The 25,948-nt window shown below is 41.3% G+C and overlaps 2 protein-coding genes across 3 annotated transcripts in view; both read right to left on the bottom strand.

Annotated features, from left to right (window-relative positions):
* Positions 1–7,647, bottom strand: part of GAN (gigaxonin) — a 41,367-nt gene extending 33,720 nt beyond the window's left edge. The window contains exon 1 of the mRNA XM_033069403.2: positions 7,469–7,647. Coding sequence (XP_032925294.1) covers positions 7,469–7,635 — 167 coding nt within the window. The 5' untranslated portion in view covers positions 7,636–7,647. The remainder of the gene's footprint in view (positions 1–7,468) is intronic.
* A 2,188-nt stretch (positions 7,648–9,835) lies between these two features.
* Positions 9,836–25,127, bottom strand: BCO1 (beta-carotene oxygenase 1). Of its 2 annotated transcripts, none has more exons than XM_033069349.1 (11): positions 24,990–25,127; positions 21,752–21,880; positions 20,387–20,516; positions 19,017–19,164; positions 18,011–18,158; positions 16,861–17,081; positions 15,760–16,017; positions 14,510–14,612; positions 13,813–13,907; positions 12,204–12,315; positions 9,836–12,028 (listed from the first exon to the last, which is right to left on the bottom strand). In XM_033069349.1, exons 1-11 carry the CDS (start codon positions 25,051–25,053, stop codon positions 11,856–11,858), a joined length of 1,581 nt encoding a protein of 526 aa, XP_032925240.1. In that variant the 5' UTR covers positions 25,054–25,127; the 3' UTR covers positions 9,836–11,855. The 2 variants fall into 2 exon arrangements, with proteins under 2 accessions (XP_032925240.1, XP_032925241.1); XM_033069350.1 differs by having other exon boundaries at positions 21,752–21,875; positions 24,990–25,077.
* Positions 25,128–25,948: the final 821 nt, after the last annotated feature.

Below are 25,948 nucleotides of genomic sequence, written 5' to 3'. Positions count from 1 at the left end.
GAGTTAGCCCTAAGCAGACAGAACACACACTCAAAAAACTGTGCCCAAGCATGGACCCTGGGAGTTCTCAGCAGCACCAAGGACCTGATGTTTCATTTCACTTTGGGTTTCTTTAGCCAGCCAAAACAACCAAGCAGCTGCAGCAGCTGAGCTTGCAAACAGGTCAAACACAAGCAATGCAGACGAGCTGCTGGGCACCTGTGGTTTGTGCACCCTGTCCATGGCACAAAGCACAGCTCAGGCTCATCTGTGATGTGGAACAGACCTGGTTCAGCAGTCACTGCTCATCTGTGATGGACTTTCCTGGGATAGAAACACCTGCCACTGGGTTTAGAAAGGTGGTTTGGGTTTGGTTTTTTTCTGCTCCACTTGACACTCCAGTCCACTCACTGAACTGACGATGCCCAGCAGTGTCACACTTTTTAGGTAGCAGTTTGGAACCAGGACTTCCTCAGAAAAACAAGGGAAGATATTTTTAAAATAGAGTCTTGAGCCAAAAAATGAAGAGTGTCTTACTTGAAATGTGATTTCTTTCAAGTTAACTCTACTTTTAAACTTGTTAAAAACGCTTTTTTAGAAGAAACAAGTACAGTGCCATACCCATGCTGATAAATTTGCTACTATATATATTTAAGAAATGCAATGCTGTGTAGCATGTGTCTAATAACTCAAATATTCCTGTAACTTACTAATATTATTATTTAACAAACACCAATAGATCTGCTAGGAAAGCTTGGATTAACCAGGTTTTTATACCTCACTTATCCTTACGCCACATGGGAGGAATAAGCAAGAGAGTCAGAGAAAGATTTTCATAATTGATGATAAGTATGAAGTCAAATGTTCAAAATTTTAACTGCATGAGTAGTGTTGAGGAACAGCTGGAAGATGTTTGGAATCCAACTGAGGGAAGCACTGGAATTCTGGATATGCCAGAGCTGGAAAACAGGACTTTCACAGAAAGCAATCCCACAGCCAAGAGGAAAAAGGAACCAGGAACATGGATTTCATCAGCACAGGAGTCTCCAATGCAGAGCACTCTTCATGGCCATAAACAAGAGCTGCACCAGGCAGCTCACACCATCCAGGGGATGTAAACCAACATGCCTGAGGACATAAACCAGCCACTGACCACATGGTATTAAGGAAATACTTCCTTGATAGGAACAAGGACTTTCAGAGCTGTGTATAAGCAGTGATTTATTGTGATTTTTTGGACATATTAAGCCATGGCAAAGATAATATATGAGAGGCAAAGACAGAAGTGGAGACTCCCTTGTGCATGGGTAGCAATACACTGGTACTCAGTACCAGCACAGACAGAATTTTTTTGTACAATATTCAGAATAAGAGTCTGAACAGAGTGAGGAAACAAATCCTTTCAAACCATTCATTACCACTCATGTTTGTCAGTCCACACCAGGAAAAAGTTCCTAGGAACTGCAGCCGAGACCAACACAAACAAAACAGGTTCAAAGAATTAAAAAAAAACCACCACCAAAAAACCCAAAACACAAGTCAAGCATTTTAAACTCATCAGCTCCAGACACATCAGCAACTTCAGAGCAGCCCTGTTCCAGCCATAAAATACACTCTAAATCAAAAAGAAAAAAAGAAAAAACAAAAAGAATAAAAAAAGGTTCTTTTTATAATAAGGGTTTTGCCAAACAAGGCAATTAACACAAGTGTAAAGGCAACCTACAGAGTATAAATTACCCAGACATCCCAAGCAGCCCCATCCTGCCACACCTTCCATCCCAGCTCACCTCTTACGTCAGGCACGCCAAGGAGCTGCGCGTCCCCAGATACAAAGAAAGGACAAGAAATTTCATCTTTAGTTCTCCTGGGTAAACAAGATGCTCTGATTCCCAGTTCTCCCTTTGCCTGGCATGCAGCAGCAGCCCAACTGTATTTTTTTACTATTTTGGGCTGGGTAAGAGCCTTATGGCTTCTTCCCTTCAGGCAATCTCTAGGGGCTTGTTGGAGCAGGAATATAATTAACAACTCCCCATTCAAGCCTGGTATAGTGACTTCTAAATCCCTTTTCAAACCATAAACTTTTAACATACCTTTATCATTGTTGCCCCTCAACTACTTATCCAAACATAACATGCATGCAGGCACTTCTGAGTTGTGCCAGGCACAGAGTTTCTGGCCAAGGCAACTATTTTGATTTACTGCCTCTCAAAGTCACAGAGACTTTACAACTCAGCTACCACTAAAACATAATAGGCAGCATTTCAATTATTATTATTTTTTTTAATCAAAACCAAAACAAAACTATGCCCAATTTAAAAAACAAAGTCTGGAAACAAATTCTGGCCAGATCTGTTCCTGACTTCCTACTGCCAGGGCAACCTCCAAAGCTCCCAGGAGACTGCCAGAAACAAACTTCTCAAGAGAAATCTTGAAGACAACAATGGCTTTAGAGCTCTCCTTGACAGTTACCACAACACTGCCTTGCACACCCAGTGAAGAGGGAACAACTCCTGGCACAAGTACAGCATGATTTGGCTAAAGCAGAACCTGGGAGAACAAGGTCCTGACAACCAAACAGCTCCCAGCTCCAGCTGCCATTTGTGTCCCTGACTTCAATATTCATCCCAAATTGAAGTTTTAAAACACAATAAAAGATCTCTAAATGTCAGTAAAAACCAAACAGGTACCAGGAAATAAGCAGCAGAAGCTCCTGGCATATGTTGGCTCCTAGTTGACCTTGCTCTACAATATTGTTTGTCCAACAGGTGTAACAAGAAGTGCCCAGTGGAACCCCCAGGGTGCAGAGGGACATCCCATCCCACCTCCCACACCAGCACTCACAGATGCTCCCAGGCACACTCACACAGGGATGGAGTCTCAGCAGGCTCCCCTGTGACAACTGCAAATGCTCCAAGTGCCAGCACACAGAGGAAAGGGCAGGAGGTCAGTGATGGGGACATGACCCCCACATCTCCATGGAAATCTATTTCAGCATTGGTTGTGGCTGTGCAGGGCCTTACAAGGATGTCAGAAGGTTGAACAGGACAAGTGAGAAGATGCAAATGCTGTCAGGTTATTTCTCACCAAAACCCATTTACAATCAGTACAGCTATTTATAAGTACATAAAAATAATGTGAACTTAACCTTACATTTACATTCTTGTTTAGTTATATTATGCTCATCTGAAAAAAGACTTAAATATGATTACTGGTCCATTACTGAGTTTGAAAAGCCTTGGGGAACAGTATAGAACACATAGAGCCATCTGCAATCTGCTCACGCAGATGCGTGAAAATCAAAGACAAAACTTGCTGAGGTAACAAAAATGTCTTAATTCAATTTGTAATGCAGCAGCACAGTCCCTGCGCAACAACATTACATTTGTCTGAGAATATGAGCTTAAATATCCTCTTTGTTCAGGTAGTTCCCACATGCTCCCTGTGATCCAGGCAAGCAGACAGTAAGTGAGCAAAATATAAAGAGTTGCAAGTTTGAGCTGGCCAGGAACGACTCATGCCAGACAGTGACAGATCTGTTCAGATGGGAACATCTGCTGCTACTGCTGAGGATACCAGGAATGCTTGGACCAGATCTATCCTATAAAAGGTTGGTGGATCTATGCCACAACTCAGGCCAAACTTACCAGTATAAGCATGGTTTGTTCGGGGAAAAGCCCTCTTACACCATCCTAATTTACACCAGGCTCTCAAACTAAATAAAATAAACCAGGGCAATGGATCTACTTTAAGGCAATTGCCAGGACAAAGAGTGCTACCAAAAGAAGTGCAGGTTTCTGGCTGAGTTGTTACAGAAGAGAAAACCAAGAGCTAACCTGGCTCGGGTATAGCTGCTCTGGGATGCACAGCAACATCACCTTGAGCCAAACCACTCTTTGTCCTGTGGCGGTTTCTTCCTGAGGAACCCTCCTGTTCTCAGGCTCAGGAACATACCACAAGATGTTAGAGATATGCAGGGAGACTTCTGTGCTTTGTAAATGGCAGGATTTGCTCCAGGGGCACACAGAGGGGATTAGATAAACATTTAAGGGAATTCTGCAGGAATTCACACAACCACCCCAGACCTCACTGCCCTGAGAGAGCTGCAAACCTCTCGGCATTAAGAAGCTGAGGCAAGACCTCAAGAGTCAAACTATCACAAAAAATAAAATTTTTACTGGTCCCACAGACTGATAATTTGAAAATTAAATAGGCCTTTTTTATTTTTCTGTACTTGCAGAAGCTACCTTATGGATCAGACAGGCAGGTGATACCAATAACACTTCCCAAGTGTTTCTGTGCCCCTTCACGCTTTTTTTTCTCTCCCCACTGAAGCTGCTATCTTTGAGCTGCATGGATAATCCAGTTGCCAAATAACTAGTGGGAAAACACATCACTATAATTTACAAGTGTCCTACTCATAACCAGTCAGCCAAACAGCTTCCATGCAAAACTAAAAAACAAGTAACGCTCCTCTCTCTGTGGCTGCACAAATCCTTCAGCACGCACACTCTGCTCACACCCAACCACCCCCTCACAAAGTTCATGCCTACTTATTTTCCTACTCACACCCTAAACTAGGCATTCATGCAAACCCTACAGCTTCTGAACTCGCCCACCAACTTGCCCACAGCCACAGCACATAATGACACAGCCAGACACTGAAAACACATCAACTCATCCTTCCACTGTTTCACTTCAAAGTTTCATGTAAACGCTTATTTTTATTCCAAGTTTTACCTCTGAAATTACTTAATGGATTTTTCTGAGCTTTATGTTGGAGTTTTTCAAATGAGAGCAATCTGAATCAATTGGCATTTGGAGACTAACAGCCTGTGGTACCAGAGCTTTGGAATCAGCTACCCTTAAAATCCGGGGGAGGAAATCCTTGTGTCTCCTGCAATAACTGTTTATACAGAGGCCTAAACTGATTTTCTTTGAAAAACCAACGCTCAAAATACACGAGACTTGCACAGACTAGATACAAGGTGGAGATCAACTTCATCTCCAAAAAGAGCCACTGAAACATTACCCTTGGCTGGAAACACAGTGCTCCAACACTGGCAACCTACCTGACCAATTCTATCCAATATGAAGACCTGCTGGACTAAGAGAGATCTGGAGTGATAAAAAGAAGAGAGACAGGCAGCAAGTGAAAATTAGGCACTGCAAAGATAGAAATGTGTTTCCAAATATGCTATACAAGAACTAGGTACACGTATTTTTGGTTCTTTACATCTTGAAAGCCTGAGGAGAAGACATGAGTAAGCTTAAAAAAAAAAACAACTACCCCATACTTAATAATATTTATATATTAATGCATGTAACCTACTTTCACACATAGTTAATGAGTTCCTTCATGAGATTTGAACCTGAACAATTCTGAGTTTAAAAAAACCACAACTCTAATGACTACAAGTTTTGTTCCTAATGTAGTTGTGTCTGGAGCTCTTATTCCTCACACACAATTAACCCATGTTCCCCCAGTACATTTTTCAGAGACTGACAAGATGCAGAACTTAAAGATGAAATTCTGTGAAAAGGCACTTCTCCATAGGATAATCTACAGTATCTTTTAGTTAAGGTTTTTCTTTTCACAGTAAAAAAAAAAGTCATTTTCTGTAAACTCATTCTGCTCTAACAGCAGAACAGTAGTTTTTCCAAGGACATGACCTCTTACCACCTAGAGCAACTCTTCTGAAACTTAACATCAGGCATATGGTCACCGAAAATATGATGGCCAATGACCTAAAAAGCATTCAGGCACTCTGATGAGTATGAATCAATGGCTCATTTCTATTTCACATCTTTGATTTCTTTCACCACAGTCTTCCAAACCTGCTTCTCAAGACAAGCAGTGACAGAAAGTTATTTGTAGTACATAAGCTCCACTATGTCCTTTTTGCAAATTCTTGATGATCTTCCTTCTTTGTGCATTTTATTTTATATCTCAGCTCTACTAGTTTAATCAGTGCAGAGAAGTCCTTACTTAAGTCTGTGCATGATCACTGCTATTCAAAAGTTATTCACCAACCTCATATTCTATTTATTTTTAGTTTATTTCTGTACTCAAGAACGTTGAGGATGTATTACAACGGTCACCCAAAATACCTAATTGCCTAAAAGCAGATGATATGACACTGCAGAAGGTTGCATTTTTTCGGACTGTAGCATAAAGAATCCCCACCCTCACCTAGCAAAAAAATGAAAATTTTATGACAAGTTCACAGGAAGCAGGAGCTGGAAGAAATATCCAAACAGTACAAAAAGCCTGCTACAGATTTATGATAATCCTGTGTTTAAATGCTATTGAAGGTCTGCTCCTACTTTACACATGAAGACAAAACAAATGCCTTTATTACCTGCAAATGAGCAGACTTAAAAACCCTTTGAAATTAACCACTTGTACATTTTGTTTATGTGCTCTGACATGCAGATATGTACCATACCATCTTGTGGAGGGTATGTCACTGGACTTGTCAGCACTGAAAGTGATGGGGTTCAAGCTGGTGTCAGCAGGACTTTCCATGACCTGAGTTTCCCTGCACACACAGCCCAGGAGCAGCTGTTTGCCAGCACCTTGGAAACCATGACTGTGCTAATGCAGCTCGTCCTCCCCAGCACTCGCTGTCAAGTGGCACAGTTCTGACTGCACATGCTGGTGACAGCCCTGCCAAGAGCTGCCAGCGCTCCTGGCACCGCCAGGCTTTGTCCCTCTGGCAATTTCTGAGTGATGTTCTTAGATGTGGAGCGATGGGGAGACAAACCTGTGTTTTTATTTTTTAATTTTGAAGCCGATGTACTTCAGAACCCATGACCACCAGCTGGAGCCCTGTCATTCTAAAAGACATTAAGGAGGAAAAAAATGATGCTGAAGTGCTGACTCGGTGCGGCCGAGGGACACACAGAGCCCAGAGCCTCACAGTGCCCCTGGGGTGCTGCCCCTCGGCCGGACACCTCCCTCACCATGCTCACAGCTCATCCTTTAGGGACGACTTGCTCACACCAGGCGCTTGGTAGCAATTGAGTTGTTGGGGGGTGGTGACACAGCCTCTCAGAGCTGGGAAAAGCAGCGGTGTGTGCAGAGAGCACGACAGCTCTGCGGAGGGGACCGGCCGAGGCAGGGAAGGAGGGAGGGAAGGAAGGAAAGAAGGAAGGAAGGAAAGGAAGGGAAGGAGGCGGCCCAGCAGCTGCTCCCACAGAATTGCTGGTGTTAGAAGGGTTCTCTGGACATCACCTAGTCCAGCTCCTCTGCCAAGGCAGGTGACACAGGACCGCGTCCAGCTGGGGTTTGAATGTCTCTGGAGAGGGAGACTCCACACCCTCCCTGAGCCAGCTCCGGGCCGAGGCGCACCCGGGGTCCGCAGACCCTCCCTGGCCTTCCCCGGCCGCTCCGTCCCCTCACGGATCCCGCTCCTTACATAACCCCGGCCCCGCTCCCGGAGCGCGGCCCCTCCGAGCGGCCACCCGGGGGCTGCGGGCCCGGCCGTACCTGATGTAGGGGCTGGCGGCCGCCAGGATGTTCTTCTGCACCGGGATCTCCTCGCCCTCCAGCACCAGGTGCGCGTCGCAGAACCGCGTCTCCTCCCGGAACGAGCTGAGCGCCCGCAGCAGCCGCGCCGGGTGCTGCGGGTCCGACACGGCGCTCGGGCCCGACATGGTGCTGCTGCCGCCGCCGAGCCGGGCCGGGCCGGGCCGGCTCAGTCCCTGCCCTCACACCATGGCTGAGCGCCCGCCTGCCGCTGACATCATCTCCCGGCATCATCTCCCCGCGCCGCCCCGCGGGGGCGGCCCTGCCCGGCCCGGCCCGGCCCGGCGGCCGCGGGCACCGCGAGCGGGGCGGGGCCGGCCCGCGGAAATCTCGGCTTTGTCTCCTCACGGCTTTGGAATGTCACTAGAGGGAAGGGAACGGGGCTGGGGAAGGGGCTGGAGCACCAGGAGGGAACTGGGGGGGGCTCAGCCTGGAGAAAAGGAGGCTCAGTCGCTTTCCGCAGCTCCTTGGCAGGAGGATGGAGCCGGCGGGGATCAGACTCTAGGGCAGGCAGCGATACAGGACAGGAGGAACTAGCCCTAAGCTGCGACAGGGGAGGTTTAGGTTTAGGTTTAGGTTTAGGTTTAGGTTTAGGTTTAGGTTTAGGTTTAGGTTTAGGTTTAGGTTTAGGTTTGACATTAGGAGAAATTTCTTCCCAAAAAGGGTGATCAAACATCGGAACGGGCTGCCCAGGGCGATGAAATCACCACCCGTGGAGATGTTTAAGGAAAAACCTGGAAATGGCACTCAGTGCCAAGGTCTGGGTGACACGCTGGGGTTAGGTCATAGGTTGGACTCGATGATCACAGAGGTCTTTTCCAATCAAATTGATTCTGTGATCCTATAAATTCATTCTAATTGATCCTCTTATTTTTCTATTCATTCCCTTGCATGAGCTGGGGGTCAATGTTACCGGTGTAGGCACAAGGAAAAGTAGGAGGATGAAAATTAAATACAGCGAGACTCATTGTGGCAGTGCCCCTTTCCACTGCTGCCCACTGGAAACGTGGCCTTTCCAGCAGAAAAGATCTTCTTTAGGACAGTTCATGTTGTAAATTTTAGTCCATTTATTATCGTGCTTAATTGCACATTAAGTGATTACTTGATTCCATCTGCTTTCTTAACAGCATCCAACATTAAAGCAGTGAGACTATTTGCACGGAGTGAAAGTGTTTCATAAACTGTGATGTGCTCTAAAACAGACACTGAGCTGGTGCTGCAGCTCACTGTGTTCCCTGTGCTCCCAGGCACAGCAGCACTGGGATCTCCCAGCCTCTGGGACACCCAAATGGATGTCATGCTGCCCATCCCTTCACTGGGAAAATAACATTTTCAGAGGGACTGATCTAGTAAAGCTGTGGTGGGTCACATGCTTTTCTTACTTTTATGACTTGCATTTCAGTGGAATGTGACAAAATTCTGTCATTCATTCAGTTTGATGGTGTCTCCAAATCATTTTACCATTCAGAAAATGAATTAGAATATCTGGAAGCGACCCTGTAGGAAAGAGAAATTAATGCCTTCACAAAGGCAGCCTTGTTCTTTCCAAGCTGGACACAATGCTGTTTTGTTCTGCAGATGGAGACTGCAGCTGGGACATCCTCACACATCACCCAGCAGTCCAAATTCTGCACCCAGGGTGTGCTCAGCCCTGGTGGAGCCAGGCTTTACAGCTGAACCTTTGCTGAAGTGCTCCCAGACTGGAGAGCTGTCACAGGGAGGAGCACCGTGCTGCAGGTTTGTTGTGCAGCTCTGAGCAGGAGTTTTAGAAGCAGGGGATGTAAGACAGAATGCCTAAACCCACAGCAATGTGCATGAAACACCAGTGGCTCTGCAACACTTGTTGTCATACATACCCATTTACAAATATTAGAAGGCCACTTTTTTCTTGCTTGGGTGTAATTATCCAGGATGTCAGGTGTAGCTTGAGGATCCAGAGGACACATTCTCAGCTCTCTTTGAGGGTAATGAAGCAGAGAGCAAACTGCTCCTTGGCTTCAGGGGAAAGAAGTATTTTGCTTGTCATTAACACCCAGGTAATTGCAGACCCAAGGGAGCAGTGGTTTAAATTATTGCAAAAGCTGTCATTGAGTGGCCTGGTTATTTGAAAAGAAAGACACCGTGTGTTTCCCTGCCACCTGCACGGATTGTTACAGAGGAAAACATTGCTGCATTTCTGGTTTTTAAGGCGTCCTTGTAAACACTGCTTCTGCTTCCTCCTGCTGCCCATGTGGGGCAATAGGACAAGGTGTAACAGATAATATCCAGTTCCAGAGAACAAATTCAATGTTATACCTTGTTATTTGTTCCATTTAATGAAAGTGTTAACAAAAAAACCCCAAAACCCCAAACCAAAACAACAAACCAAACCACTCTATCAAGGTCCATTTGTAGCATCTCTGAGGTAATTAATTATATGTATGCATACCCGTGGCCTGATTCTCTCACTCAACTATGTATTTTTTTTTAAATGGTGATACTTATCTTTACTATTTTTTATTTGCAGTCACTCCATCTAGATTTGTCTTAAGCCATTATTATAATAATGCCATGAATTTTGTTGTACTAATTTATGACTTAAGTTGGTGCAAAAGAAGAATCAAACCTTTCTAGCCCTTGAGATTTCCTTCACAGCAAAGGGTGTCTGAAGCAAACCAAATGACACTCATTATTACCACGTGCCATGTTACCACATCAAAAAAACCCTACAAGCCTTGCAGCCACTTGGCAAAGCATATCTGCATTTCCCCTTGCTTCTGTCAGCCTGGAAATGATAGTGTGTTACCATATTCAGGGTAAATGTTTCATCAGATTGGTATTGCAACCACTCAAAACATTCTTGAACAAATTTGTGATTAGCTGTATGGTTTTATTTCTATTGTCTCTGCTGCAGGAGGATATTTGGATTAGCAAATGCAGATTCACATCACTGTTTTTCTCCTCAGGTTAACTACAAACTTAATGCTAATCAAGTCCTGTGTGCTGACCAAGGGAATATGGCATATCTCATTTAAGAAATCATACCCAAGACAAGTTCTTATCACTTATTTCCTGCATTATTTCTATGTGAGTGTAAATAACATGTTTGCTTTCTTAGACTACAGGTTGTTTTTATGATGAATGTGTCCCCTATCCTGTCATCTCTACCAGTAAAAATTATCTCATTAGAAGTCAACTCCTGTATCCAAACCCATGATCATCCAAAAACAACCCTGTGAGTATTACAGAAGAAATTCTGGAGACAAACTCTTAGAAGGAAATCTGTAACAATGGTTAGACTTTTGATTCATTGCCACCTTGTAATTCTAGAAATGTATTTGTGGACATTTGTTAAATCCAAACTTTTTCATATGAAAAGAAACAACCCCACAGCTGGTGTCTTTTGCCATATCACAAGTCAGTCTTCTCTTCCAGTACTGGTTCCCTATTATTTACAAAAATGGAATTAAATTTCTTCTTTAGAAGATAAAGTTGTATTAAATACCAATGGTAATATCCCTTGAAAACACTAGAAGTGACTATTTCTGCAGACATACCTTACTGAAGTGTTTATTTCCATTTTATGGAAGATGTAAACATTTGAATATAATAATCTAATTACATGAAATGCCATGGCAGATATTCTGCCCAAGGAAAACTGATTTAAATACAAACTTCTTATGATTGAATGTCACTAAAGTATAATTGAATGCTACATATAACCATGTACTCTATTTCAATAAAGTTACTTGGTTTTGTCAAAATAAAAGCAAAAAATACACCATGAAATTATTACAAAAGCTGGAGGAGGGTAGGTTCTGGATAAGAAAAATGTAGCACCTCAGCATAATACTTTGGTTATGGTAGAGTTTAAGAAATCAAGCACCCAGAGAACATATTGCCATGAATTATTGGTATCATGGTAGATAGTTTTCCATGAGGTTTTCTGGCAGGAGACAACTTTCATTTTTGCTGCAGTCTTGCAACAGCCCATGGAAGTTACATGACCTGCAGACATGTGTGACTCAGGCCATGTGTCACCTTATGAATAAAGTACTTCATTTGCTCAGAAAGCTTTGTTCTACTCAAATAAAACATTTCTTGTTACCTTTGTCTCCTATTCCTTGCCCTTCAAGCTGTATTCAGCATTAGCACTTCATATTGATAATTCTGTTGGAATAGCGATGTAGCAGTTGTGCACACAACAATTTGTAAAAATGTCATTTCTCTCTCTTCTTAGAGATTATATGAAGATATTGAGGAGGTTATAATTAGTCATTTCTTTTCATAAGAGAAGGCTGTTCCTGAAGGATATTGTCCCACATTCAGTAGAAGGTTATGCCAGTCTGTGCAATACAACAAACAGATTTTACTCAGTGTCAGTTTTCACATCTTGCTGTGGTATAAACATTCCATGCAGGTCCATATGCATTTCCACATTCACTGTGGCTCGACCCAGCTCTGTGAATGTTTTAGCATCCATGACAAGTAGGAAGGGAGGATCCTTTGGATCAGTCTTCACAACACAGGTCAGAACAACACCTGTGACATACAAATGAAGAATTAGAAACATATGAAATTTCACTAAGCAGAAAAGATAACCCCATCTCAAAGTGGAAATATCAAATCAACTTTCTTGACTAAGAATACTGAAACTTGTAAGATTTAACACAAAACTCATGTAACCCCAGCTTTCAGAACATTGTCATTATTTTACCATCATCCTCTTCTTTTGCATCAGGGCTGGGAACAAAAACGGGCTCAGATGGCCAGCAGTCGTCCTGCCCCCAGTGGAGCATTTCCTTTGTCTGGGTATTAAATTTTGCAATCTAGATGGTTATGACAAGAAAAGAAAAATGTCAGTGACCCTGACAGTGGCTTTTTTCAAAGGCACAACATGAATAGACTGCTGGCAGCGGGGACCAATGCTAAGAGTTAAGGCAGGTGTCATCACAAGAAAAACACCTGGAAAATGTTCAATTTTGGAGTCACATTTTATGGCTGCCTAATCACACAATGCTCTTAATTTCATTTCATTAGATTACAATTGCACCTTTCATTTATGGGCATTTAAGAGTTCACAAATGCTAACAGGGACCCTTCACTGTAAGTAATGCCCCTCACTGCAGAGAGTCCAAGACAAAGAATATTTAAGTGACTTGTTCCAATTCACTGAGATTCTGTAGTAGAGCAGGAAGCAGGATTTAAACTTGTCATTTTCTAATCCTGTGAGTTATTTTCCTTTTATTGCTACTTCCATATTCCTCAAGGCCTTGTATTGTGCAGTAGGGTACATATGCCAGAAGGAAGGCTGTTCCTAGTGAGGTGTAAAGATTAAATCAGTGGGGCAGACACTGCTATTTATTGAAGGAACAGAGTGTAGATTTTCATCCCACTGAGTGGCCAAACCAATGGCCAGAGGGGATGCCTGGCATTTTCAGTTCAATTCCATTAAGGCTTTTTCTCTACCCATAGAGATGCATTTGTTTTCATTTTGATCTCTAGCCAAAAAATACGTTTACACAAAAGTGAAACTATTCAAATTACTGGAGGAACAATTAGAAAGAATTTTCTCTTCTAGCCAAGATGACAGCACTTTCACTGACAGACTTTACCTAAGGATTAGGGTGTTGTGCTTGCATTCATTAAATTGCAACTGATGTGAAAAAAAGATCCTCTTACCAGCATTTTTATTATATTTGAGTCAAGCAGAGATTATCTACACTGTAAATCATGAACTTGCAGGTTTGTTTGGGTTATTTTCAGATGTGCTGCAATAAATTTTGTTGCATCATGCAGTAATCCAGCTTTATTTTGTAATCAGATGTGGTAATTATATGCAAGAACCAGCAGCGACTTCAATTGGTGCTGCCATGGAGTCACAGAACAAGAATTGTAAAGAGTGAGTTTGTCTGTGTAATAGTCATACATTTGAATCTAAATACTTTTCCTTTTAATCTATTTGTACTCCAGGCTGTCTCCTTGCATCATGCATATGTAAACAAAGCATTTGCTACCTCTAACAGAGAAGTAGCCAGCAAAACAGAAAGCTTCCCCAAAATTAGATATTGTTTTAATATTTAAAATGCATTAGGTAGTTTTGCAATATCTTATTTTTCTGTTAGGGTTCCTAAAGGGAAAAATATTAAATAAAGAGACTTTCATGGAATATAAAGCTGGAGTAAGAAGCCTGAGTTCATGAATACTGTATGAGGGAAATGGTACAACATGAACTTATCCTTATGAGAATTTAGGCATTTCATGTTTCTCTGCATGTGAATGACCCAGCAATGGAAAAACACTGCCTTTATAAATGTTAATTATACCTTTGTAGGAACTGGACTCCACTGGACTTCTGTTGCAAAGACATACTTGTATTTTTTGCCATTATAGTCATAGTTGATGCGAGGCAGCTCTATCCCTGCATAAAATAACGTTCAAGACTTAGGAACAAGACAAGAGAAAACCTCAATAGTACATCTGTATGGACACACCAATCTTCAGGAAGTTTCATTCTGTAAAAAACCTTGAAACTACTTAATAAAGGTATTGCATAGACTTTGAATGTCTGAATTTCTAAGAATCTGAAGATGGGTATAAATGTAAGTGAGCCAGGGCTGTTAGTTCAAAAGACAATTTTTCATTCTTAGGGATTCATCAGACTGGAATTTACAAAGGTTTTCCTGGTTTGGGGTTTTTGTTTTTCTTGATAAATACATGACATGAACAACTGGGATAGAACTGGAGGCTCCCATTCTAGGAAATGCCTTTCACCTTAGGCAATTACATATTTACATATTCCTGTTTTCACCCCCTGATAAAAGGTTAAAAATCCTCTTTCAAAGGCATTCTCTATAAAATGCAGCTTAACTTGAAGTACTACTTATAACAGACTTATTTAACTAAAATTACTCTTTTAACAAGTAGATTTTCAAGCCACATTAATAGTTGTGAGATCAGACTTAGAATCCTGTATTAACACAAAACGGATGTAGTATCAGATATTTAAAGGATGTGTCTCACCTTCACACAGTATTTCAGGTTGGCAATAGATGCTTCCATCTTTCTGCTTTACAGCAGTTGCAGTAGAGGGAAGTGTGACTAAATTAGAATCCACTACAGCATCCTGAAAGAGACAAATGATGGAAAAGTCATGGATCTCTAAAAATATACTTCTAAGTTAGATTTTTCATCAGGTTTCGTATTACTATTAAAAATTTGGGGATTAAACAAATAAGCTTCAAGAAGATTCTTCTAATGGCATTTTAGATTCCAAGGTTTTCATTAAAAATCTTGTTACACTCAGAGTATTTTAATATAACATAGAATCATTATTTTGAATCACACTGAGTCCTTAGAAATGTTTAGATACACATGGCTATGGTCCAGAAGTACCCTACATTTGAGAATTTAACGAATAAAGATGGATTTCAAGGAACAAGGTGTCAAATTTTCACTGAAAGTCACCAAGGTTAGGTTTTTGCATTTGCTAAAAATCAAGTGTAAAAACCTAACCTTGGTGACTTTCAGTGAAAATTTGACAAATAGGTGAGATGTACTCTATAACATCCTGCTGCTGAATTCGTAAGGTTGCAGAACAGTGTGATCCAACACATCTTTTGTCATTGCTGCAGAGCTGTTTCTGAGACAAGAACAGAGCAACAAGGTTCTAGGATGTAGAAAGAAAAAGTAATATCCATTCCAAAAGTATCAGGCAGAAACTTGCCCAAGTTTCTGGGCAGTATAAAATCTTCCCTGGAAACAATGATGTAAAAAGATGCTTTAAATTAAACTGAAAGATAAAATCTTTTCTCTTCCTGCTATATATCACACTTAAATGAAATCTTCTAGTTTTAATTGAACCATTGCACCAGCTGGGAACATGCATGTATTGTATGTGGGCTTCCAGTGAAGTGTAAGAAACAGATTGTGCAAAACCTCATGCAGGCCCTTGCAGTTAACAGCCAAGTGGGTATATCTGATTCTATTTGATGGCATTTAACAAATAATCTCATTGGGAAGAAAATGACATGTTTCTTCACAGCCCTGTTCTCCAGAGTGGATGGTGTCAGAACCAGGATCCACATAATCACATCCAGCTGCCCATTGCCATTTCCCACAGGACATACAAAAAACAAACCTCCTGCACACTTTGGATATCACAGAATCAGAAATCTGTACATAAGAGCTGACAATTAATAATACACCCATTATGCACATTGATGTATTTTAAATTACCCATCAAAGAACAGTAAAAGTAATTTTCTTTCTACCTTGTCATACTGCAGAGGAACCACAAATCTTTTGCAGGTTGGTATGGAGGTAAGTTTGACATTCTCTTCAAAGTCTTTACCCAGGTTTTTTAAATAAAACATGTCATATAAGCTATTGTCTGTATAGGCAATAATATCAAAAACAATATGGCCATCCTCTTCATAAGCATTTATATGGTGAAAAAACACCATAGCATCAGTGTAAAACTTGGTGGGCACTTCTTTTTTAGTCTTCCTGTCTATAAAGTGAAACCAAGTCTGAAAGAGAGAAAATATTATTTGAAACTGTTCAGAATCAGCAAATAGTTATTTAGAAAACTGTTTTCTAATGGTAACCATCAACATTCTAATCACTGTGTATTTGTACTGAAGGATATTAAGAACTCAGGGTTTGCTCTAGGAGACAAGGAGTTCCTACCTGAAGAAAACACAGCAGTAAAATGAGTGTGGAACAGCTTTAAGCTCATTTTACTGTTGCAAATTACTATTTGGGCTAGGCTGAGGATTGAATTTTCCCAGAAAATCCTGGAAAATCCCCTTCTCTCTTTTTAAATTAAATTAATCTGCCTTGGTTGAGAGTTTCTGTGGTGCTAGTTCTCTGCACCTCAGCAAGTCCCATGTATTGATGCCCAGAGCACATGGAAATAAGATCCTCAGAAAACAGTTTTCCCCTCAGGTTCCGCAGCGAAAGACTCCTCTTTTGTTCAGTGTAGGCTTTTCCAGCTGGGTTTTCCAGCACATGCACTGCACCTGGAGCAGATCTCACCCACCACAGACAGAATTTTGTTTGTACCAGGACAACTGGATCTGTCTGAGATGCTAGTGCAGATTGGAATTTCTCTGCTAGCACACACTATTTCTAGCAGTGCCAAACTATTCTTTCTCTGAAGAGCTTCAGCATCAGATATTTATTTAAGAAATTTCTGGATATGGAAGACAGTATTCCAAAACATACAGCTTCTAAAAAAAGTGTGCAAAGTGAAAGTCAATGTTTGAAAAAAAAAGAAAAAATGTGACTACAGAAATGATAAGAAACAGAACAGTGTGGAAGAGGTCACTGGCCTGCCCGACCCCAGGCCTGCTCAGCAGCAGGAAAAGTACCTTATCATCCTTATTATAGGCAAGGCAGGAGGCCCAGCTCACACCTCGGATGTAAGCAGTTGCCATTTTGACAATATCCAGTCTGAAGGGCTGCTCTATGAAGATTATGTAATTCTCTGTGATTCCAAAGCTGTGGTAGTAGCTGGGGTGGAGCAAAGAGCGAGAAGGGATGGAGCAAACCACTTCCAGGTGCTTGAAACAAGACTTCTTTTTTTCTTGTTCTGAAGATGAATGATAAAAATTAAAATTATATTTCTAATAACTTCCATTCCAAATTTGTGCTTGGATTTCTCCCAGGCAGGGAAGAACTGGTTCCTCTCAGTTTTATTTGCATTTTCCTGTTAAGAAAGTGTTTGTTTACTCCTGTATAATTAACATAGAACTTTGCATGCAGGAGGCAATGCAGTGAAATCACACTGCTGGATCCATTCAGGCACAGCCCCCTTGTCTTGGGATTTGATTCCACTGACTGCTGACTTCAGAAGTTCCAGCATGGAGGAGAAATATTAAATCAGAAGCTTTAAAAAGGATGTTAAAATGCCCCTGTGTTTTTTAACTTCTAAGATGTTTCCAAATTTGAACCCCAGCTAGAAATTGCAAACTGATCTTTCAGCCTCTTGATTGTTCAAGAAGGGACAGGAAACACAATAGCAGCTGATTTTCAACAACACACACCAAAAAAAAGATCTTGAAGGAAAAAGAGCAATGGATTTGCTCTGTGAAAAATGGATAGCATTTCAGCAAGGGCCAGTACTGGCCAGGTTAGAGAGGAATTAATTCTATATTAGTTTTATTTGTTATCACATTCCCTATAATCACAGTATCAGCATTTGAAGAGAATTTTCATTTACAAAGAAATTAAAATTTACAACTTTGAATTATATGTACTGGGTTATAGAGAAAATTGTTTTAGAATCTTCATCTAAAAGTAAGGTTCTTCCTACAAAACACCCTGTACACAGTACTCAAGAAGAGCCTTTGTAACAGCACATGCCCAAACAGGCTGAGAAGTTAATATGAAGTTCACTATAAGCTGAAATTAAGAAAACAAACACAATTGGTTACTGGAACAGCTCTATCACCACCCTTGCCCTTTGAAGAAAAGAAATTGCTAAGTTTCTAGAAACTACCAGTAACAGATATATCTTACCTGGTACAGAGGAAGGAATCTTAAATAGAAGGTATTTTGTCTTCCCTTTATCAACAATTGAAGTGCCCATGTTGAGAACATTTCCAGCACTGTCATAGTGTGGATGAGAAGTTGCCAAATTTACAGCTACATATTTGTTGTAGTCAACCTGGAAAATGATACAATAAGAGATTTGAGAGATGTGTAAGAGAATGAAAATGGATCTCAGCAAACACCACAAAACCACCAGATTTTTAGCCCTGCCAGCCTTATATTGCCATCCCATGTACAAATGGCTTTGAAATTTAAATAATTAAACCAAATTAGTTGGTATTCAAATGATTTCCTTATTCAAGGCTAAAGCAAGTTACAGAATCTGAATTCCAGTCACCTCCTCTTTGAAGCCACGTAACATCAGGGAAGATTAGCTAAGCAAGTTATTGTGCAAATGCCCATTTCACCCTGAAAGCACTTTATTTAACAGGGCTGTCTGGCAACCTTCTGGAGCAAAAAGATTTGTATTTTGTCTAAAGTTTGGAAATTGTACTCAAACTGTAGTGTGGGCTAGAAAAAAATAATATATTTCAATATCTCAAGTTCTCATTTTAATAATTAAATAATATCTTATATAAGGTCCTTGAAAAGTAGTCATATAATTGACCTACTGATTTTTTAATTATGTAAATAATTTTATAACTGCAGACACATAATAATGGCAATCACCCAAAATAATCATGTAACTCTGCTATTATTCTTGCAACCTTCCTATATTATGTACAAGTCAAATTGCTCAAAGCCCAGCTTTTCCAAAAGTAAACAGGACTTAAATTTGAACTCAGGAATTCTTAAAAAGGTATGATTTATCTTTTGGTATCTTCACCATTTCAGTTTACCACTATTTCAAAAGTAAGGTAACAGTAGAAGGAAAGTATTTTGTGTCCTGAACATGTTAAAGGATCCTTATGAGTCAGCCTGAAATTTATTCATCAGCAGACAAGGAACCAGAATGACAGATGGTGGTTTGTACCTTCTCCAATGTCTCCAGAGTCTGTGGATTAATTTTCCTGATGAAGTTAGTCTCGCCAGTAGCATAAAACTCATCCCCAGCTTTCATAATGTTGATCAGACAGTTGTCTGTGAACTCAGGAATGGTGTGAGACAAATAGGTGAATGCCCTGTCCAGAGGGAAATTGCATTAGAGCTGTGGAAGCTGGAGCTGCTTTTCCTCCACATGGAGCACAAGTGACCCTGCAGTGCCACAGACCTGGGGCTGCCTCTCCCTGCTGGCAGCTCCCTGGGAAGGTGGGAAAGCAGAGGAGATGGATTTCTCCAGTGCCCTTAGCCTGGGTGAGGGTTAAGGACATGCAAGTAACTGTTTTTCCACACACAAATGGGCATCCAGGGCCATTCCTGCTGTCAGCTCTAGGAAATGCACTGGTTTATCAGGATGGGCTAATTACACACTCTCCTGTGTCTATCTTGGGAAAATTTGGTCTACCAGTTCCTGCCTAAAAGCTGGTAGGTTTTTCAGTGTATGCCTTCATAAAATAGATGGATTCATTTACTCCCCGATGGAATATTTTTCCCCCCAGTGTTCTTCCATATCACAATTATGATTTCAAAGAAGATTGAACTTCACACAGGCTTGACAGTTTTCTTTATCAGTGTGTGATTTCATCATAGTCACTAGAAGCCAAGACAAAGTTGCCATATCCCTTTTGAACTTAAAATGCCAGAGTTACTCTATTGCTATTGGAAGAGGGAAGAAAAATCTCATCTGAGGGGAGCAACTTACAACATATCAGCTCTTTTGCAATAACTGTCTGTGTATGTGTCCTTACCAAATATCAGGTTCAAGGTCACCGAGGTAGTTCAGTGACAAGAAGGAGAGAACAGTGACCTATTTGCACTTGTTAGTGAATCCCTACAGCCAATTTTACAAGACCAAGGCTAACACAATGGCCTACACCTCACCTTTCTGTTAAATCATCTTTAATCAAAGTTTTTTTTGTTTTTTTTTGTAGTTATTGATGCTTCTCTTATTTTTGTTGAATAGACTTTGTATTAATATCTTCCCCATCTCTAAATCTTTTCCTTTTTTGCTGCTTCTCCCCTTACAGAGTATCAACGTGTTTCACCCACACTGGAGAAAGAAAATGTTTGTTTTTTATATAATCTACTTGTGTTACTGAATATTGGTGATAAAATGAATTTTAAATATTTGCCTTAGACTAACCCATAGGCAGTACATATCTCTTGGCCTTTTCAATATTTAGCAATTGCAAATTTACAGATCAACTGCTGTATTTGTACATATGTGTCGAGGGTAAACAGAAAGACATCTCTGCTGAAGAGAGAAGTAGATAGAAGAATCCTGTTGGGAAAAGCATTGCTTACTTGGCAAATATGTTTTTGCATGGATCTGGATAAGCCATAGTCCCAAACTCAGACACCACAATTCTGTTTGCTTCTATGTTGCAGTTGTACGTGTCACTTCGGAGATATTTACTTCTGTAGTAAACTTCACCTGAGGAAGAACAAAAAGGTTTCAATCACATTTTATACTGAGTCCTTCCAAAAATTAGCTCAGGTAAAGCCAGAGTTTTGGAATGAAACAACAATGTCCCCAACTCCCTGTTTTAAAGGCTTCATAGCTGCTGAGATCGGTAACAATTCGTCAAGATTCCCTGACTCCCACTACTGACACTGGGGAACTTTAGAGGGGGAAGGAGGGATTTGGACAAACTGGTCCAGAAAATAAAATGCTGTGTGCAAAAATGATTAATTATGCCATCCATTTATGAGATGTGAAAAATCTCCTGGATTGGCAAAATTTAGTTATGGGAGTAACAGATTGCTTGAAGGAATCAACAGTTTAATGAATCACTATACTTGAACTAACTGAACTCTGTTTGCTTTATGTAAGTAAGATATACTGGCAATTTAAAAAACATTGATCACTTATTTATAGATTGTTTTGTTAAGGATGTAGAGCTGGACAGGCTAAAGATCTTGGATAGGCATTAAATGCTTCCAATCACAGAAATGAGAACTAAAAAATAAACACTGAGATTAAATCCCATTTTTTTAATAGATCCATATTTTTGCCACAAAAATCCAGGTGTAAACCATCCTGTCTCACACTATGAAACAGTTGAATGGGTGAAAAATGTTTTAACTGTAAAAAAGAAAATTGAGTTGTTTAGGATAGATAGCTGCCTGTTTTTCCTCTGTAAGGACGGCAAGCAGGAGGAGGGACTGTAGGGTGTCAAATATCCAAATATGTGAAGTGACACGGTGGCCCAATTTCTCTCCTGGCAGCTGTTATAGCTGCAGCCAAATCCCAAAAGGGGAAAGCTGGTCCTCCCTGACACTGGCCTGTTCATGCACAGCAGAACAGCCTCTGGGCACTACAGTACCTGTGGCTGATCCATTGCAAACAACAGAGGTTTCCTTGGCCCTGCAGTGCCCTGCCCAGAGCTGCTTTGTGCTGTCCTGGGCTGACAGCAGCACTGAACTCTGGCACTGCAGAAGAAAGGACAGTGTAACATGTCCCTGCAAACAGCCCTGCAGGGATGCTCCAGCTGTGAAGGGTGAGGTGTGAGGGGTGTGTGCAGAGATTCCCCCACAGCAGCTCCCCCATCACACACCCCTGCAGACAAAGCCCTCAACACTCCAGTCCAACTCAGAACAGAATTAGCAACATAAGGCACCAAACCGTGGGTTGCTGAGTTCCTTTCAATCCAATGTGCAACAACTTACCATTTTTAAATGTGAAGCTGTGCAGCAGAGCCATGCCATCAAACCAGTGGTTGTACTTGCTGTCCCCAATCGTGTGCATGCCTGGGCCATTCCGGAGCAGTATCCCTTGCAACCAAGTGGGCAACTGCCCTAGAAATAGAAAGTAGTTACCAGTATCCATTCATTTAGGCAAGGAGAATGTTCCAGCACAGTTTTCCTAGAGCCTTCATGTAGTCAGACAGATTGTAAGTGTGTTGAGATTTGCAGTACCGTATAATTATATTGGAGTATGGGTTAACTAAAATTTTCCCAACTCAAAAATGTGGCACTAGTGACATTCTGCATGACAATTGCTATCAGAGATTACTAGAAGAAAATGAGATTGCTGGAGTGGAATTTGTTAATTATCAGGAAGTAAAAAAATTGCACTGTTCCCTCCTGCATTCATATTTTATGGTGATACATTTATACCCTTCTACTCATGCCAGAAGAAGCTAGACCTTATCAGAAATAAATATATTTTATAGGTTACATGACTTGCACTGGCTTTCAGCACATCAGCTTAAAGTTCAGGCTAAATTAATTCCACTAAAAATTTCATTAATTAGATTACACAGCATAATATAGTGTCATTTGGGAAGTGCTTTTCTGACACTAGTCATAATGTAGTGTTTTGTACACAAATAAAGTATAGGAATTTTGTACTGAAAATGTGAGTGCTGTTGAGATTTGAATCATAAATGTTCCTCATCAAATCCCTGCAAGAAATGCATCACTTACCACTTGAGTCACAAAATAATAACAATTAAAGAATGTCAATAGGTTTAAAGAGATGAACAAAGGTATATCAGATATTAAATTAAAAGCTTGGCTTGCTTCTTTGTGCATAAGACTCCTGAGGGGACATTTAGGATCACATACTGCTTGTCCACACAATTCCTGCACTGGGTATTGCCTTTGCATAAAAAGCTCTTCAGAACTTATATTTCTCCTTATCATTTAGTTTGTGACCCCACAATGATTATGTTGACACACTTTCTTGTTCAAACGCCTTTACAACAGCTAGAAATGTCCTCCTATGGACCTTAAAAATTAACTCATTCCAGGACCTGCCATGGGTAGGTCCACTAGACCAGGTTGCTCAAAATCCCATCCAGCCTGGCTCTGAGCAATTCTAGAGATGGGGCATAATCATTAGGGCATAACTCCATTAGAGTTACACTTCTGGAATACATGGGGTACATAAAAAATTGTTGACACAATGGATGAACTTTCACCACCATCGTTATTGTTGTTATTTTCTAGGAGAGCCTGAAAAATGAAACCTTACTTCCCTTTCTAAGACAAGAAACCCCAAAGCAATAACTATAGTATATTTTTTTATATGATAATTTTGCTGGGAAAGATAAGAAAGGGAAAAAGATATATTTAAAGCATTGTGGACTTAATTCAGTTTCTGAAATTTCTGGTGCAGTTCCGCATAATTTCTGACACAATTTCAGTATAAAAACAAGGAGAAAGGGTCATCTAGTGAGGTTTTCAGATAATTCATCTTAGTAGGAATTAAGCATTTCTGTAATTCACACTGGGTGCCAAATCAGCATCCAAAAGTGCTTATATAGCTTTAAAAATGTGTATTCTTTTCTGTAATGTGTGAGGACACATTAGTGACACATATCTGAAACCCCCAAATGTTTGGACATTTATTAACCATGGTAACAACAGAATCTCAAAAAATCACATGGCTGTAGGAAAGCATGGGTTAAATTGCAGCTGGTGTTAGAAGTGTGATAGATATTTACAGTGTACATATTGAGTAACAAGGAGCCAAAATATTGGCAGAGCTCAGGACTATCAAAATATTTTAAGGGGTCATGGCTCTCCTTTACTTTCTTTAGCAACGAAGCAATGTTTGTGTGTGTAACTAGCTTCTGAAATATGTCGTCTTTGTTCAAATAAACTATTGCATAATACAGATCAGGCCTGGTAAGTTGTGTGCAAATAATTTCAGATGTTTTGATAAGTTGTTATCTTGAGAAAAAAAAAATGGAAAGGCATAAACCCATAAAAGCATAAAATAATGCAAAGGCATTACAACAAAGCACTTTGTCTGACTAGACACAAAATCTTTTCCAATTCAGCCACCAAACTGAACAGCAACAAAGCCAAGATTTACTAAGTAGGGAGTTCCAGCAATAAACCCTTCCTGTAGCTGAAGGGAAAAAAAGTCTTCTGTAAAGTAAGAGAAATCGGGAAAAGTAAGAGGCTGGTCGGGTGTCAGTCCTAGAGAGCCACTTTAAACTGTCTCACCGAAGGATCCTCTGCAGCTCCTCCTGGATTATCTTCTAAACCCTCTTTGTAACGCTGACCTGTGACATCCTGCACTGGGGCTTGGCTACTTGGGAGCGCTGCTGGTGAAGAGCCCCGATTTGAGACCCTCCAGGAGCCCGATTTGAGACCCTAAATGAGCCCCGATTTGAGACCCTAAATGAGTCCCGATTTGAGACCCTAAATGAGTCCCGATTTGACACCCTCCAGGAGTCTGAGACCCTCCAGGCGCCCCGATTTGAGACCCTCCAGGAGCCCGATTTGAGACCCTAAATGAGCCCCGATTTGAGAGACGCTAAAGGAGCCCGATTTGAGACCCTCCAGGAGGCCGATTTGAGACCCTAAAGGAGTTCGATTTGAGACCTTCCAGCAGCCTGATTTGAGACCCTCCAGGAGCCCAATCTGAAACCCTCCAGGAGCCCGATTTGAGACCCTCCAGGAGCCTGATTTGAGACCCTAAATGAGCCCCGATATGAGACTCTCCAGGAGCCCCGATATGAGACCCTCCAGGAGCCAATCTGAGACCCTGCAGAAGCCCCATTTGAGACCCTAAAGGAGCTCGATTTGAGACCCTCCAGGAGCCCGATTTGAGACCCTGCAGCAGCCCCGGAGGGCAGCGGGGGCTCTCGAGCAGAGAAACCGAAAGTGTGAGCAGGGCCGGGGGGGAGGCGGTGTCCCAGTGAAATCCCTCTCTATCCCTCACCACCAGCTTCAGTGAGTCCTGTTCAAACAGACTTTCGAAAAGTACACAGAAATGCTCACGGAGTGAGAAAAATCCCCCAGTAGGATCACAAATACTGAGATCAGTCCTTTAAACAAAATTCCCTTGTGCCTCTCTCTGAGTTTCCCTTTCCAGTGCTGCTCTGGTGAAGAAGAATCTCAAAACACCGAAATAGCGGCTTCGTTTTCCAACAGATTTTCTTTCACTTACCCTGCACCTCAGCTTTTATGGGCTCTGGGTGCTCTTCCTTATTCCTGCCGTACAGTGCATCCATCTGGGATGAATTTCCCGGAGCCGGGCTCTGCCCAGCCGCTCCTGCAGCGCCGGTGTCCCCCCCGTCTGGGCTACGAGCGGCTCTTTCCTGTTACATATAAAGATAAGGTCAAAGTGCAGCTCGAGCTGGTGGCCGGTGGCTTATAGATTGACTATTTATAATAGCTGATCTTTAATCCCTAGCACATACACTCTAATTCTTGCACATTCGTATTAAAATTAACTCTTTCGCTGGCTCGGAGGGGAAGTGAGAAATGCGATAACTCTGCTGTTTGCTCCTTGTGAACCTGGCACAGCCAGGGGACAGCTGGAGTGGCTGAAACATCACTACAGCTTTCCAGATCAATGTTACACACTGCTAAGGATGCTTGTCTCATTTGGCTGGTAGGGAGAGGAAAAGGGAAGAAATCTCTGCTCACTGCTCTGGATTTGGCACTTTGAGAGTGACAAGCACTTCAGAGCAGAGGATTATCCTTTTCCTTCCATTCCGTGATTTTAAACTGGGCTGTTCTGTAAATTAACAAATTGTCACCACTGAATAGTCATGTGATGTGTTTCTTTATTTACAGCTGTCCCAGAGTCGACTGAGTGACATATCTTTGAACTAAATATCTTTCCACTCTACTGTATTCTCCCATATGTGACCCAAATCCGCCTATGAAAGTATGGCAAGATTCATTAAAACTCAGGCAGATTTTTAACTTCATGCTTTTGTTTCTAGATAAGGTACTTAACTGAGTTCAATGTTGTTAATTTTAAAATCCTCTGTAAAGAGAATTATTTCAATATAAAGCATGTGATTGCTGAGTAAATCTTAGGCTCCATTGACCATGAAGGATAAAGAAAATCTTTACACAATTATATATTATGCAATTTCATATGGGGTTACCCTAAAA

The sequence above is a fragment of the Catharus ustulatus genome, chromosome 11 (genome assembly GCF_009819885.2).
Source record: "Catharus ustulatus isolate bCatUst1 chromosome 11, bCatUst1.pri.v2, whole genome shotgun sequence".
NCBI classification, from domain to species: domain Eukaryota; kingdom Metazoa; phylum Chordata; class Aves; order Passeriformes; family Turdidae; genus Catharus; species Catharus ustulatus.
Note: the sequence above shows the minus strand (reverse complement) of the source record. Positions and strands in the feature narration are given on the sequence as shown.

Excerpts from the sequence above, each read along its gene's own strand:
- BCO1 (XM_033069349.1), bottom strand. The coding sequence starts at position 25,053 with ATGGATGCACTGTACGGCAGGAATAAGGAAGAGCACCCAGAGCCCATA. Across the intron at positions 21,881-24,989 it reads CATAAAAGCTGAGGTGCAGG|GGCAGTTGCCCACTTGGTTG; the intron begins GTAAGTGAAAGA and ends TTCTATTTCTAG. Across the intron at positions 13,908-14,509 it reads ACCTGAAATACTGTGTGAAG|GGATAGAGCTGCCTCGCATC; the intron begins GTGAGACACATC and ends TATTTTATGCAG.